At 33.3% G+C, this 16,208-nt stretch overlaps 1 protein-coding gene across 2 annotated transcripts; it reads right to left on the bottom strand.

The window, feature by feature from the left end:
- Window positions 1-6,943: 6,943 nt before the first annotated feature.
- Window positions 6,944-14,335, bottom strand: LOC132030128 (uncharacterized). Of its 2 annotated transcripts, XM_059419624.1 has the most exons (5): window positions 13,572-14,330; window positions 12,470-12,506; window positions 12,153-12,389; window positions 11,874-11,921; window positions 6,944-7,738 (listed from the first exon to the last, which is right to left on the bottom strand). In XM_059419624.1, the coding sequence occupies exons 1-5, from the start codon at window positions 13,895-13,897 to the stop codon at window positions 7,193-7,195; spliced, it is 1,194 nt and encodes a 397-aa protein (XP_059275607.1). In that variant the 5' UTR covers window positions 13,898-14,330; the 3' UTR covers window positions 6,944-7,192. The 2 variants fall into 2 exon arrangements, with proteins under 2 accessions (XP_059275607.1, XP_059275608.1); XM_059419625.1 differs by lacking the exon at window positions 11,874-11,921 and having other exon boundaries at window positions 13,572-14,335.
- Between the last annotated feature and the right edge of the window lie 1,873 nt (window positions 14,336-16,208).

The raw sequence follows: 16,208 nt of genomic DNA on the forward strand, positions 1-16,208 counted from the left end.
ACCAATTTATAGGAAGATGCTAAGTCATTCAACTCTACTGGGCCTTACTTGGGCCATTTCAAGATGACCCAAAACATGTAATGAAGTGGACGCTTTGCCCCTCAAATCGACTGGTCGCCGTTCAAATTGCCGTTCAAATTGCCTTTCATAAGGACTGGTCTTTAATTTTTACCCCATCTCTCATTTAATGAAAATTTAAAGTTTCCAAACAAAATATCATCTTTTCAAGACTTACTTCTACTTTGACCAAATCAAAGATTCAAGACCCGAAAAATATTTTAATAACCCGATATTTTTTTGCAAGACAAGATTTTCATACAAGTGGGTAAAAGGTACCCGAAGTAAGTTTTGTTTGGAAACTTTAGGGTGTTTTATTCGATTTACCCTCTACTTTGGAAAAGGTTTATACCCCTCCATTAAAAATAAGGCAAATATTTCAACTATTGTCTTGTATCTTGATAGTATAACGGGGTAAATATGAGAGCCCTTTTCCCTTTAATTTTTACCCTATCTCTCATTTAATAAAAAATTGAAGGCCAAAATATCCTTACTCGTTGGTCTACGAAATCAAAGATTCAGTAAAAAACAAAACTAATTTTGCAAGACAAGATGAAGGAAAGTTATTCCAGGCATAACTACAGTAAACTATCTTTGGTGGCATAATTTTGTAGAAATTAAGTTATACTACAAAATTTTGAAAAGGATAGGTATAGTTAGTTTTTATAAAAACCTTGCCTTATGAACTTTTTTTTTTTTTTTAACTCTATCAAGAATGTCGGGAGCATTTTTTGCCACATTTTTATTACTTTAAGTGCTAAAGGACAAAAATTAAAGACCAACTATTTGAGGGACAAAAATTAAAGACCACCCACGATAGGGGCAATCGTGCGAATTGTCCCCTTCAAATGGATTGATCTTTAATTTTTGTCCTTCAAAATCATAATTTATGCCTAGTCTTTAAGGATGCGCGACATAACTTGTGAATATTATGATACAAAATATAAATTTATGGGAAAATGACCTAATAATACTACTTAAGATTCTATATTACAAAACATAAGAATACTTTTCCTTATTTACAAAACATACCAATAAAATTATAAAATATATCAGATTTAAGCTTAATGGAATACCACGATTTTGGGCTTTTATTTAGGAATAGATTCTGATTTTTAAACATTTTTTTGCGCGGATTGCCCTTCTTTTGGGGTGGTCTTTAAATTTTGCCCCTCAAATTTGTGGTCTTTAAATTTTGCCCCTCATATTTGTGGTCTTTAAGTTTTGCCCTTTGCTTGGAAAGATGGGCGAATACATGAAGTTCTGGGTTCGAACCCCCGCTCAAGTATAAAATAAAAAAATAATTTCGGAAGGCAGATCGGGGGAGTGTATGTCGGATCCGCATACAATCTTTAAGAAAAGCTAAAGTTATGCGGATCCTAAGCATAACTAAAAGTATGTAATACGAGGCGAATTTTTCCTAAGACATAGTTTAGTTATGCCTTATGGAGCAGAATTTTAGTTAAGGCATAACAAAATTATGCCCCATAAGGCAAGAACTTTTCCTTAAGGCATAGACTTTGCCTTATAAGGCAAAGTTTAAGTTATGCCTTAAGGAAAAGTTCCGCATTATGGCATACTTTTAGTTATGTCTTTGGGGCATACTTTTTAGTTAAGGCATAACTAAAAGTTTACCTTGAAAAGTAAAAAAAAATATATATATATATATATATATATATATATATATATATATATATATATATATAAGGCCAAAGTCCGCCAAAATAGACTTTTAGTTAAACATAACTAAAAGTACATGAGGAGGCATAGCAAAATTTAAACTTTGCCTTATAAGGCAAACTTTTAGTTATGCCTTATGGAAAACTTACGCCTTATGGGGCACACTTTTAGTTATGTTTTATGGGGCAAACTTTTAGTTAAGGCATTACTAAAAGTTTACCTTGAAAATTTAAAAAAAAAAAAAAAAAATATATATATATATATATATATATATATGCTTCAAGGCAAAGTCTGCCGGAGGGGGCATAGCGAAATTTAAACTCTGCTTTGCAAATTTTTTTAAAATTTTTGACTGAGCGGGGGTTCGAACCCGGAACCTATGGGTTTTAGCCGAAGGGCAAAATTTAAAGACCACAAATATGATGGGCAAAATTTAAATACCACCCCAAAAGAAGGGCAATTCTGCGAATTGCCCATTTTTAAATGTGAGCTTAATTTTAGGATATTTACCAATCAAATTATTATTCTTTTCAAAACTCTCTCTCTCTCTCTCTCTCTCTCTCTCTCTCTCTCTCTCTCTCTCTCTCCCTCTACAAATATTGATAGATTATGTATACATTAATAATAGAAAGCTTTTGATTACTGACCTGTGTATTAAATATATATAAAAATTGGTCTGTATCGTTTTGAGATGTAAATGATCACCGTGCATATGAAATCTGTATGAATTATATATACTGTAGTTCTTAAAATGTTAAAAACTAATATATGTATGAAATTTGTATTAATATGATATATATCACTTTTGAGATATATGTGGTCACAATGTGTATGAAATGTGAATAAATTTGATATAAATTAGTCTTAAACTGTGTATGAAATGCGTATGAAATCTGGTTTTTATCAATTACAAAGTTTATTATATATATATATATATATATATATATATATATATATATATATATATATATATATATATGTTGAGTTGTATGAAAATTGTATCTTAAAGTTATATATTATATAATTAGTTCTATGAAATTTGTTTTTAAGATGTATATTGTTGTAGATACTTGAAGAATACAATTTTAATACAAATTTTATACAACGAGAATTACAAATTAGAATGGACTTTTTGAGCATAAGGTGGGGAAAATTTGGGAACAATATCTGTTAATTTGAATGGGGAGAGAAAAGTGGATAAAATAAGGAAAGATCAAGGTGGAGAAAATCAGGGAACAATTACTTTTAATTTTGAATGGGGAGAGAAAAATGAATAAAATAAGGGAAGATCAGTTTCCTTATGTTATTTCCATGATTGACGCCTAATTTATTTACTGTGTTTTATTCATTGCTTTTTAATTTACTTGATTAGTATAAATTTTGTAAGAAAACTATTGATATGTTTTATAAACTGAAAAGTCTCGTCATGTTTTATAAATATATCCTTTTACTATGTACATATACGTTTTTTGCCCTAAATTTATACCCCGTGAAAAAGTTATTTGTCTTGAGGACAAAAATTAAAGATGAGCACAAAATAGGGTAAAGTGCAAATGACCCAATCAAACTGACATAAAGAGTTATGCACCCATATTTGTAGTGCTTTTTCAAATGTATTATTCGATTCTACTACTTTATAAGTGTGGGAAAGCCCGTGGTCAAAGTTATTAGCAATTTGGTCATTTGAGGAAAAAAAATTAAAGATGAGCACAAAATACTGTAAAAGTGCAAATGACCCAATCAAACTGACATAAAGAGTTATGTACCCATATTTGTAGTACTTTTTTCAAATCCCAATTATTATTCGATTCTAATATTTTAATTTAATGTCTAATAAATAGTTTATGGATAAATGGGAATTAGGAGGGAGTAATGGTCGTAAAAACAGAGCTTGTTTTTGGGGTGGTTTTCGGTGGAAAATAATGGGATATTGAGAGCAATTTGGTCATTTCAGTTACAATGAAATAATATTGGCTAAGGCAAAAGTCATATATAGCCCCTTAAACTTTGCCACATTTTTATGGTGAGTAAAAAAGCGAAGAAGAACGGAAAAGCCAATTTAAAATGAAGAGAGGGAGATGAGGGAGCGATGGTTCGTGTTGGAGGGATTTGCGAAAGAAGGAAGGAGAAACGTGAAGAAGAAGGAAAAGAAACAAAAGTAAATGAAAATAGGGTAAATAATGTCTCTTTTTCATAATCACAGGTGGGTATGGTACAAATTTGAAATGTAAATTGAAACAAGCTTAAGTTTAGATAGTCATGAGAAAAATGTATCAAAGTTTAGGTGCTATCTGTGACTTTTGCCTACTGGCAAAAGAAGAATCCTACTGCTGCTGATGTTATAAATTTTATGTGGCTTGACTATACTGTCCTTCGATTAGATCATCAATCATCACCATTCAAAAGCATAACTTCCTTTTTCGTGCCACGTGGCATGAAACTGGAAGCCTTTCTTTTTCTTTTTTTTTGGGGCTACCCACCTTTTCTTATCACAAAGCTATCAAATGGAGCGGCTAAAGCAAGTATTTTTTAACCTTTTCTGTTCTTTGTTTCTTTCTTTTTTATTACTGTAAATAAAAGTTTACACTTAAAATTAACTGAAAATAGCAACGTACACATGTGGATAATAACAAAAAAAACCTCCTTCAGTTTATCCTATTCGCAGGCATAAACCAATACTTCAATCTATTCTATAAACATCACCATTTTAAGAAAAATTAATTACCAACTGTAGAACTCCATCTGGATTTTTAAAATAATATATCTAATAATCTTGAAATGTTTGAGCCGAGTATTTGTTTTTTAAAGAATACCAAATTAATTTTAAGTATTAGTATATGTAGGAAAACCTATAACTTGCAAACTTTCCTAAAATATTTAAAAATCACAGATTTCAAAACATTATACATCTATATAATACTTACTAAATAAAGGTTATTTAATACTATCCAGTAGAAATTCATAAAAATGTTAATCACCAATTTTAATATTTTTACTCGAGATTGGGCCGGTGCTGCTTACCTAGTACTATTAGATAAGAATATCTAAGGGTTTTTTTTTTTTTTTTGTTACATTTGTATGTTTGATCCTATCGAGTGTAGTTAATTCTTAATACCTTTTTGGTTTTAAATTCTTAATATAATATTGTTGAGATATACCGTCAGACCTCTCTATAACGACACCCGCATATAACAGCACCTCTCTATAACAGCTAAGATTTTTTGGAACCGATCTTTTATGTTATATTTTACTTCTCTATAATGAAATAATCAACTTTATAAAGACTGTTCTTTGTAAAATTACCCCCATATATGTACTATCTTCTTTTTTTTTGGTAATATAATAATTAACTATCTTTATAAAAATAGAATATCTATGATTACCAATAATAAGAGTGAAAATTTTGACCAGATATTTGATCATTTAATACACTATTTATAACAAAAAATATCATATGAATATATATATTTTCATCATAAAACGATTTTCCTTCGTTATACAAAGTGTGATTAAGCTTAGAATTTAACAATTAAAAATGAAAATTAGATTTTATGCATCTTTTTTGCCTATAACAGCGAAGTATTATTTAAATGTCAATGCTGTTATATGTATATAACAACCATTCTCTATAACAGCTGAAAAATTTTGGACCAAACGATGCTGTTATAGAGAGGTTTGACTGTATTTGCAATATTCCTGTCATCCTATGTTCATGAGTTAAGATGTCGTATTAAACTCCCATACTTCTATTGATTTTCGACAGAGTACTTTATCGAATACAAGACAATTTGGGGTTTGTAATTAATGTTGACAGAGTATTGTTTATTGTAATCCCGAGGTTATTGGCCGACTAATTTGGATTTTGCATTGGGTGGGTCCATTAAGTGGTAGAACGCTCTGTACGAAGTTCTCATTTCTCAAATTTAAATTTCCGAGATTTTTGATTAATGATGCAGGAATTTGACTAATCTGGATTTGCATTGGGTGGCCCTGTTAGGAGATAAAGTTGTACCTACCAAGCTTTCTCCATTCTCAGGTTTCAAACTCAAGACTTCTGATTAAGGTTGTAGAGATTTTGACCATCCACGATATATACCTCTTGATGGTCTTTGCAACTCGCGTAAAATGTTGAATCCTCGCCCTCCCACCTCCCACTCAAACGGGGTGAAGGATGGTTGGTTGTGGAGTGTGTGTGCGGGTGGGGGTGGGGGGTTCATTAGAAATGGTAAAATCATCAAGATACTAACACCTCCTAAATTATTGGTGTTGGTATAATTCGATCAGGTGACGGTACGTTATACGAGTGCAATTGCTCCGGGTTAGAGTTCGTATTGCTTGCAAGAGGAATGACGATGTCGATGATTAAACTATCATTTTTGGTGAAGAATGATACTTTTATGTTTTTTTGTTATGCTTTTTAGTGTTATGAGACTGCTAACTTTTGTCATGATACCGAGTATTTTCGTTTTTCCAAGTTCTCGCCATGATTTTATGCTATTCATGTTTTCAGTTTCTCTTGATTTCTCATGGACTAGCTCTCTAGTCATTACATTTTAGCTACCAAACTGGTATTTCATTTCTGGCAAGAATTGTGTAACACTAAAATGGACCTTAAACCATATAACACAATTTATTTTTTTCAAAAACCAAATGTGAAGTGTGAATTACAAGGACTATGAGCTGTTGCAATTAACCAAACATCATGACACTCAAAAACTGTGAAATGATTCAATGGTAACTGGCAAATTCTATACATACAAATGGACAGAGCATCAAACTGTTAATTGAAGAAACGGGGAGTACATGTTGAATATCTTGGAATTATACACACAAAAAGACCATGCTTGTAACTACTATATAATCCAATAGTACCATATGCATCAAGCACTAAAGGGTCGTTCCGTTGTTGGTTAAGAAGTAAATTATGTACTAGAACCAACATAACTAGTACCATGTTTAGTCGCATTTTAGTTGCTACGTATAAAGTTTTGGCACACCGAAGTATAAAATTGTTCTAGCGGGTGCCACAAGAATATAGCACTAAAGGCCAAACTAGCAATGCCCAGTTCATTCATGATACATCATTAGATATGTTGAGTACTGTTTATTGCATACCTTTGGCCTTATCTGTACCTGAGCTTGATATTTGTCTTGTGTAGTGCAAATGACAGTCCAGATTCAAAGAAAATTTCCTCGGCGAGAAATGTGAATTCAGCAATCAAAGAGGAAGAACTAGGATCTAAATTGAATGAGTAGGACTAAAATAGAAGATACAATAATTTAACAGTGTCTAGGAAATGATAAGAATATAAACTCTATAGGTTTAAATTTCTAAATAAATACTACTTCTTCCAACTGTCTAGACTACTGCACATCTTGGAGACAACAACTTGTGCAAACTATACAAAACTATCACCTTTCACCTGAACCAATTACGTATACCCACCACTAACAATCACCAACACGAACATTTTACGCTCCAACAACAGCATTTTGGACACATGCACGAGCATTTTGGGCACGTACATGAACATTTTGGGCATGCGCATGAACATTCTGGGCGCGCGCATGAACATTTTGGCAACATGCATGAACATCCGAGGCAGCAAGGTTCCCAACATACACATTTGGGTTTCCATTTAGGGCATTTCGGCCAACATCCCGAGCATTTGGGTTTCCAAGAGCAACATTTCGTGCAGCTCAATTTTGAGCAATTTAGACAGTTAGGTAGTCTGCATTTAACTTGACAACAGCAGTTGGTAGAAATTGTGGTATCTGATCGCTTTGGGAGACGTAGAGTTTGTCTAATCTTTTTAAGCCTGATTTCAGTGGTCATGCATTCCATTTCTTGGATAAACCTGCAAAGGTGGCGGATGTAATCCGGGTAAAGTTCCAAGTTGCAGTGGCCTCCTCCTTTGATCCATAACGGCTCATATGGATCCCTCGACATTTTCCAAAGTCCATTACCGTGTAGCCAATTAACCACATCATCATCTGTGCCCTGTAAGACATATTAGTCAAGATGATGCATCAATAACAAAGAGAAAGGTATATAGTTTATCCGCCCAGTTTTTCCTCTCCTCTCATTCATATTCTAGCTGACAAATAAAGCATACTAAGGTATATCAACCTAGTGTTTCCTCTGCACTACTTCATATTTTAGCTGACCCAAATAGCACAAATGTAGAGAATATATTCCTTAGGTCATCACAAATTAAAAGGCAATAATAGATGAGGATTGCAAATAATAGTTATTTTACATTATCATGTACAATGCAGTTGGAATTTTAGATAAAGCTATCTAGCATAATTTGCTCCTATTCAGGTAGTAACTCTTTTATTTTATTCATTTGAACCACCATAAGAAACTAGGTATCATCTGTTCATATTTATTTATACGCTTTATTATACATAGTTGTTACAGAACACATACTCCAATGTCTGAAATCATAATTGACAAGCACCTTCTCAATGTTGTTAACCTTTTTACATGCCACAAGGTTGGTTATCAACATAGAGAAGCACTGTGATCCTTCGCCCTTGTAAGTCAAAGTTCTGTCTAAGGCTTAATTTTGTAAGATTTTGATAAGACAACAGACTCGTCCTTCATAAGGTATACACCATGAACAAAGCATGTTTATCATAGTAGTCATTTATTGCATCACTAGAGCACTAAGTTGATTCAGCTTAGCCTCGTTTTCAGTTCCAACCTCCGTCCTCCCCATCAAGTTAGACAGTAACGCCTCAAGGAATAAAACAATCAGCTTGATGACGGGCGATTCTACTTAATCGAACTTACAGACACTCAAATAGGCAACCCAATTAAAGCTGGCAAGTGTTCAGGCATGTTATTAGTAAGCACATAATGCTGAATACATAATGAGCACAGAATGTGTTTACTACAAAACAACAATTTATTCTTTTACTGTTGAGACTTGAGAGAGACCTTTTTGATATGTTTCATTTATATCAATGCAGGGTGGATTTCTTCATTGAATAAAATATTAGAAGTCTACACTATTTGAATATTTTGAATCCATATTATTCTTAACCAACTTGGCTTCTAGCAATTTGGGTAGTTGCACATTTTTAGAATCCAAAAGCCTTCAACAGTCCTACAGGAAACTGTTATTTCACTGCAGGAATTAGATGGACTAATTCCTTGGGTCGCTAATGCAAAACCAGAGTTTCTAACTTGATATCTCAGATACCACTTGTTGCATAACCACCTCATGGAGGAGATTAGCGGGTGCTACAGGGACTAAATATTTACGTTTATCATCTTTCAATTTCTTATTCCTGCTTTAAAGTGATAGTATGCACAAGAAGAGAAGATTTGCACAAGAATAAACAAATTGAATCACTGTGGGGTTGGAATGTATGGAAAACAGAGATGGACTAATCTTTAAAAGAGGTTTCATAAATGCCGAACAGAGAGGATCCATCAGACTAAATTCAACATAATGTTAACAGTTGATGCCCATTCACCCTTGTTGGTCTCACAACAGTTCTGTGGAAAGCACTCCCTCCATTTAAATCATCTTATTTTAGTTCTGTGTTAGTTCTATGAGTTAAATCTTCATGAATCATGTTCAAGTGTCATTTTCACAGGAGATTGAGTGCAAATCTCTTCTGCTAAATCAAATCCTACATTGTTACAGCAAAGAATGCACAAAATTTACCATATGCAAAATTTACCATATGGCATGCAAACAATCATAGAGAAGATGCAAACAATTCAACTAAAAGACAGAGTTCCTCTGTGGAACTCTTAATCTAAAACACACTTCAGACACGCTACTAGACGAAGTTGCAAAACGCCCAGCTCCCTAGAAGTAATGCCAGTGCAACTATACATCCAACAACAAGAAAAAGATCTTTTGATAATTCAGATGCCTCTTTCCAATTTTCTACTCCCCCTGTTCCAATTTATGCAGCAATGTTTGCATTTGCACAGTTTAAGAAAGAAATGAAGACTTTTGGAACTTGTGTTGATAAACATGCCACGAGATTTGTGTTGTTATAAGACCTTTGAAACTGGTGGTCTTAACATTCATATCATGAGTGTCTCTATCTAAGCTTCTCATTAAGGGTACAATGGAAAATATTAAGTTAATTATTTCTTAAATTTAAAAAGTTTTCATTCTTTTTGGAACTGACTTTAAAAAAAAGGGTCACATAAACTGGAACGGAGGGAGTATCATGCAAGACCTCTTCATAATACTCTGAATGCAATAGTGCTTCTTAACTTGTATTTCCCTCTTTTCAAATGGCCAACTAGATAAAGTATGACTTATTGCTCTTTTGTTCCTTCTCTTTCCTTTTTTGGTAATAAAGGTGGGGCCGGGCCACATTGGGTGCACCTTGTCTATTCTACCAAGTACCTATTACCTCCATCAGCACAGATATCGAGTAACTCTACCTACAAAGGCTTCAGCATATGGAATGAAACCATCTAACGTTGTCTCTGCCGGATTTGAACCCGGGTCTCCCATTGTTTTTACCCAGTTTATTGGCCACTAGGTCATACCCTTGGGTGCTTATTGCTCCACTGATCATGAGTCTTAATCAGAAGTTAGAGGGGAACTATAAATAAGCAAAGAGCCATAAAAGGAAAAAAAAAAAAAAAAGGGGGGGGGGGGGGGGGGCACCTAGGTTGTCTTAAGCCCCAAGCTAAAAAATTGGGCTTCTGGGAGTTGTTTTTATGGAAACAAGAAGAATCATGAAGAGACCTGAAACTCAGAGTAAATTCAAGACCCAAACACTTACAGATCCTTGTCCAAAAGATGCACATCAGTTTGTGCTAAATTATAGTTATAAATAAACACGGGTATGATGTTCTAACCACAAAAGACTAAAGGGATGCAAATGGATGCTTATAGCAACTAACCAGAGACTCTTATGTAAAGTATTAACAGTTCAGTGACTTCAAATCTGGTAGGACAAACTAATGCAAGAAAATTTCAATCATCAAACATTAAGTGTAACTGGTCTAACTCCACCGGATTATCTTTCACTAATACCATAAAATACTATGCATATGAATACTATGTCATTGTTAGTAATCAATAGAAAGTTGCAAGTTGAGTGAAGTAATTATCTGACTGCCAAACAAGGTTTGGTTAGTGACATGCCATACCGGACTCCACAAATTATGAAATAAAGTATATAATCAGACAATGTACTTTAACAATGTTGTTTGATATCACTCTTACGTCCCATCACTCCCCCATCCCCAATAACAAAAAGAACAGAAATGTTGTCATCAATTCAACATCTAAGTGACAACTTAAATTTCCATACCCAAAACAAAATCCACCTGATGAAGTAACAAAACAAAGTCTCCTTTCCGAACTCAATCCTTCTTAATTTCTATTTAGACACCATTATATATTATACGGAAAAGGCTCAACTATGCCATCCAACTATCAGAAATGGCTCATTTATGCCACTCGTCAATAGTTTGACTCATTTATGCCGTCGCCTGTTATCAAAATGACTCATCCATGCCATATTTCATTAAAGCTAGTTTTACAATACCATATATGACACGTGGCCTCCAACTATATTATGGTTGTGGGTGAGTAAGGTGTACGGGTCGGATTTTTTATTAATTTGGTATTTAAAATTGGGTTGGTTTAATTAAATGATGCAGACCTCTAATTAGAGGCCACGTGTCATATCTAGTATTATAAAATCGGCGTTAATGAAAAATGGCATGGATGAGTCATTTTGGTAATGGGCGATGGCATAAATGAGTCAAACTATTGATGAGTGGCATAAATGAGCCATTTCCTATAGTTCGATGGCATAAATGAGCCAAACTATTGACGAGTGACATAAATGAGCCATTTCCGATAGTTGGATGGCATATTTGAGCCTTTTCCGTATATTATACAACGGACAGAATCTTATCATATATATGATTTCTGTCATGGCAGATAGGATTCTTTAGTTGAAAAGACACAAAAGTTCATATCCATGTATTCTCTTTCTCTATGTTAGATAATTTAATCTTACCCTCATCACTTGTTTAAACTTCAATCATTTTCCAATGAAATGTCAATTTCTTTATCAAGTAAACACTGCATAAGAAGTCTGAATCTAAATGTCAACTAATGCGGAGAATAACTTACATGTATAACGAGCACAGGGCTTTTCACCTTCTGAATCTTGTTTAAATTCTGAACATGAACATAGCTGTTAGATGCTTAAGATGGCCACACGGAAAATACAAAAATGAAATATATATATATATATATATATATATATATATATATATATATATATATATATATATATATATATATATATAAGGTATTCAAATTGTTCCCTAATAAATAACTCAGGCCATTGGCAAAGAAGGTAAAACACATCAAAAGTTAATTTCTATTTCCTAGAAGGGTGTTAGTTACCTTGTAAATATCAAAGCAAAAAGAGAAGTTTGCATGGCAAAGCACACGAAGACCAGAGAGAATGCCACTGTGCAGAACCACACCTCTCAACCGTGGTAATTTAGCTGCTAAGTGTAATGTTGGGCCACTTCCAACAGATTGCCCATAAAGAATCAAATCTTCCTGGCTAATTCCATACTCTGTTTGAAGGCACTCATACACCGCTTCTATGTCCGCGTATGTATCAAATTCACTCGGCTAGATCATCCAAAATAAAGAAACAATAATGAGGAGAAGTGACTTCCTTATATTCTTGCTTAACGAATTGAATGACATACCTTTCCTGTAGATGCTCCATAGCCAGAATAGTCATATCTGCATTGTAATGGAGATGGATTTTTAAAAAAGATGAAAACTCAGAAGGATAACTTTTTTTAGAGTAGAATACAGCATAACTTATTAGGTAACTGGTCAAAGTATGATAGCCTATAAACTTCATTGCAACATGAGAATGTGCTGACATGAGTTGGGCATTGAACAAATTGTCAATTTTAGTAGCTAAATGTTCAAAAATTCAGTTAACAAAGCATTCTGGTTAAATCAAGGATGTAAAAGATCAAAGGCCAGTCTGTTTCAGTATAAATATCAAAGCTTTATTCCCTATACAAAGTAGGGACCCATGTCTCTATCTAAAAGCACCATAGCTGAAACCCCATTTTACTTTTTACATTTCATTCTGTGGGTGAATGGCTAGTGAATCTATCACACTACATATAAGGACAAAGAAAATAAAAAAAACTTGTAACTGTTGGAAAGAGACTAGTGATGTGTGACAACAATGAAAATTCACCCACCACTACTTTTGCTTTTCCAATTCTCAGTAAAAAAGAAAAAAAGATGATAACTCACTGTCAAAAACACAACAAAAATTTACAGATCAAAAGGCACTGATGAGAAGAAAAATAAATCACAGAACCTCCAACATTTAACTATGAAATTTTCACTGAAAAACATGAGATCAAGATTGTAGTAACTAGCAATAGGGAGATAAAAGAGCAAATAGAAATTAACAAATCTTTAAATCGGACAAAAATGTGAAAAAAAGCTTTCCTTCTTTTTAAACATCAGAAAAATGGGTGAAAAAAAAGTGACCTTTACCAAACCCCATGAGAGAGAAATAACAACATAGATACAGGGCAAAAAAGGTAGAGTAGACAAAGACTCATATCTCACAACCAAGCACCAAACACAGAGATAATAAAACATCCTTAAAAAATCAAGATTTACCATATCAAGCTCAGATTTTTACAAACATTTAAGAGAGGAACCAGTATCTTCTATGTCCTACATAAGATTCTAAACCCAAAACCCAACATTTATAATCTTTTTTTAAAGGAAAAAAGAGTTCAAAACAAAAAAGGAAGGGAAAGAAAAGCAGACCCCATAAGGTTGACTCTAAGATTAGCCTTAAGCTGAACAAACAAGTCATAGAGCTGGCCCAGATCAGCAGCATTGCCATGAGAATAAAGCACAGTAAGCTTAGCATATGGATTTTTCAAGTAAAAAGCTACAATCTTGTTTCCTCTTTTAGTATCAACCAACAACACATCAAGATTAGGGTCATCTGAAGCACCAAAAATAGGCAAATTTGATGTAGTTGAAACAGCAACAAGCTTTCCATCATCCCTTTTCTTGACTTGATATGTAGCTGGTGATGGAGGAAAAAATGCAAATTTTGCTGCTAGTTGAGATATACAACAACCCATTATTATTATTATTATGATTTAGCTCTTGCTCCACCACCTTAGTAGTAGCTGAATAATGGTCTCCGCAGACCAAACTCATGAATATTGCATGTGGTTATTGTTCTTGTTTGTATGTAAACGTAGTGGCAAAAATGGTAGTAACAAGGGTAAATGGGGTGTTCTTGATTTTTTGTTTGATTAGTAGAGGGGAAAAGGAAAGAAGTGGGTAAAAGAAGAGGGTGAGTTTTCCAAGAGTTTGGACTGTATGTTTGGCTAAATAAACGTAAAAGATGATATCATTGATATATATTTTGTTGCTATTCACATACACACATTTAATTTTTTTTTTTTTTTTTAAAAAAAAGATGACTGTGTGTGCAACTGTGTACTGTATGGAAAACGGAAGAGTTTGGGAGTTCTTTTTGGCAGAAAGCAAATGAGTTTGTGTGTGCGTGAGACATGACCTTTCTTTTGAAAGGTTTCTGGTTTTTCTTTTTCTCTGGTTGCAGAGTTGCCAAAAAAACAAAAACAAAAAATGGGTTTTTTTTTTTTTTTAGGGGGGTGGGGTTGGAGTGGGGTAGGGGGTGTGATGACGAGGTGGGGTTCAGCATATGGCACTTAAAATGGAGTTTGAAGGACTTATTATTAATTGAAGTGTGTCAGATTGACCAATGCGGGTTGGCAAAGCAACAGATGATGACAAGGTGAGCTGATAGCAGTAATTGGGTGAGTTAACCGTTTCTTAGCTATGTAATTGTAATTAAAAAATGAGTAGTAGCAAAAGATGTGGTTACAAGTCTTACAAATCACAATGAATTCAGTACAAATTGTGTCATAAATTTTGAACAAATTATCCAAAAACTTATGGTTTATCACTAGGAGTTTCTGATAGAACAGGTTCTAGCGAATCATTAATAATTTAGTACAAATTGCATCGTGATTCTAGAACAAATTTTTCACAACTCTTGACAGATTGGTGAGAAAATATTAACTCTGTTGGGGAAAATAGAACTCTATTAGTTCTTTTGTGCTATCCAATCTAGACCAATGAGCGCATATAGTAGCATTGAGTGATCCCCTTCTCCTACATTAATAGTATAACCAAAAGTTTTTGAGAGATTTCATCAATGCGTTTTTTGTTTCCTAGTTGATCCAAATTGATATGATCATATTCAACTCAAACCTTCAAAATTAACAGATTCACTTTGTCTTCTTGAACACTTAAGACGAGCAAAAACACAACAATAGTATTCTTCAAATTTCTCCAACCAAACAAACACAAAAAGTTAGGTGTACAATTCAAGAATTCCTACTTTTCATCTGCTTTTTGATTTGTTCTCTTCCATAACTCATCTCCAACATAGTTGCTTGTCCTGATTGGTTGGACGCTCTATCGTCTAGGGTCTTAGTTTGGTCACTCTATTGAACTTTTCCATAAGCACATTGAATGGTTAGTTTAGTCACTCTATTAAACTTTTCCACAAGTACATTCAATGGGTACATTACAAACATGAAATGTTCAATAAAATTTCAATCAGTAATCTCTTTTTCTCAAAAACAATACAATAAAAGTCTAAGTTAAAGATATACCCTTTCTATTTTATTTTATCTGTTTTATTTGACTGGAGAAAGATTTTAAATTTATAATTTTAAATTAAAGATGTGCATCATATATAAAAAAAAAAAAAATTTGCGAATTTTAACGCATCGTTTGTTATTGGAGTTAATTTAAGAGTTACTAGCAATAAATATAGAAAGTATTTTTTTTTCTTAAACAAACTAAAAAGAAAGTAAAACAAACGCATCAAAAACAGAAAGAGTAATAACTAATAAGTTGGTGATGCAAATAACGAAACACGTAGATCCAACATATTATTACAATTGTTTGCTCAACTAGTTATATAATGTCAAAATTTTCAAAATTAAGGAGTTACTCTAGAAATATGAATGTCCGCTACAAAATTGGAAAACGGCCATTTGTCCTATTGATAAAATGTCCGCTACATATACAGTTATATACTTAAATGGACCACTAAAAACGAATCAGGCAATAGGAACATTATACTATTGTTTAAGATATCAACGGAACTAAAATGGACCACAAGAAATTGATCAGGCAAGAGGAACTTAATTAGTTTAAGATATGAACCCCCAAATGTACTCGTCACCCCTTGTTAGTACAAAACTAGAAGAAAATAATTTATACAAACAATTACTACTTCTACAAATTCTTTGAACCACCTGCACAGAGATGTAAGGCGTCGTTTGATACGCGGACTAAATTATCCAGAGATTATAATTTCGGGACTAATTTATTCCATACGGAGATGGA

The sequence above is a fragment of the Lycium ferocissimum genome, chromosome 9 (genome assembly GCF_029784015.1).
Source record: "Lycium ferocissimum isolate CSIRO_LF1 chromosome 9, AGI_CSIRO_Lferr_CH_V1, whole genome shotgun sequence".
In the NCBI taxonomy this organism is placed as follows: Eukaryota; Viridiplantae; Streptophyta; class Magnoliopsida; order Solanales; family Solanaceae; genus Lycium; species Lycium ferocissimum.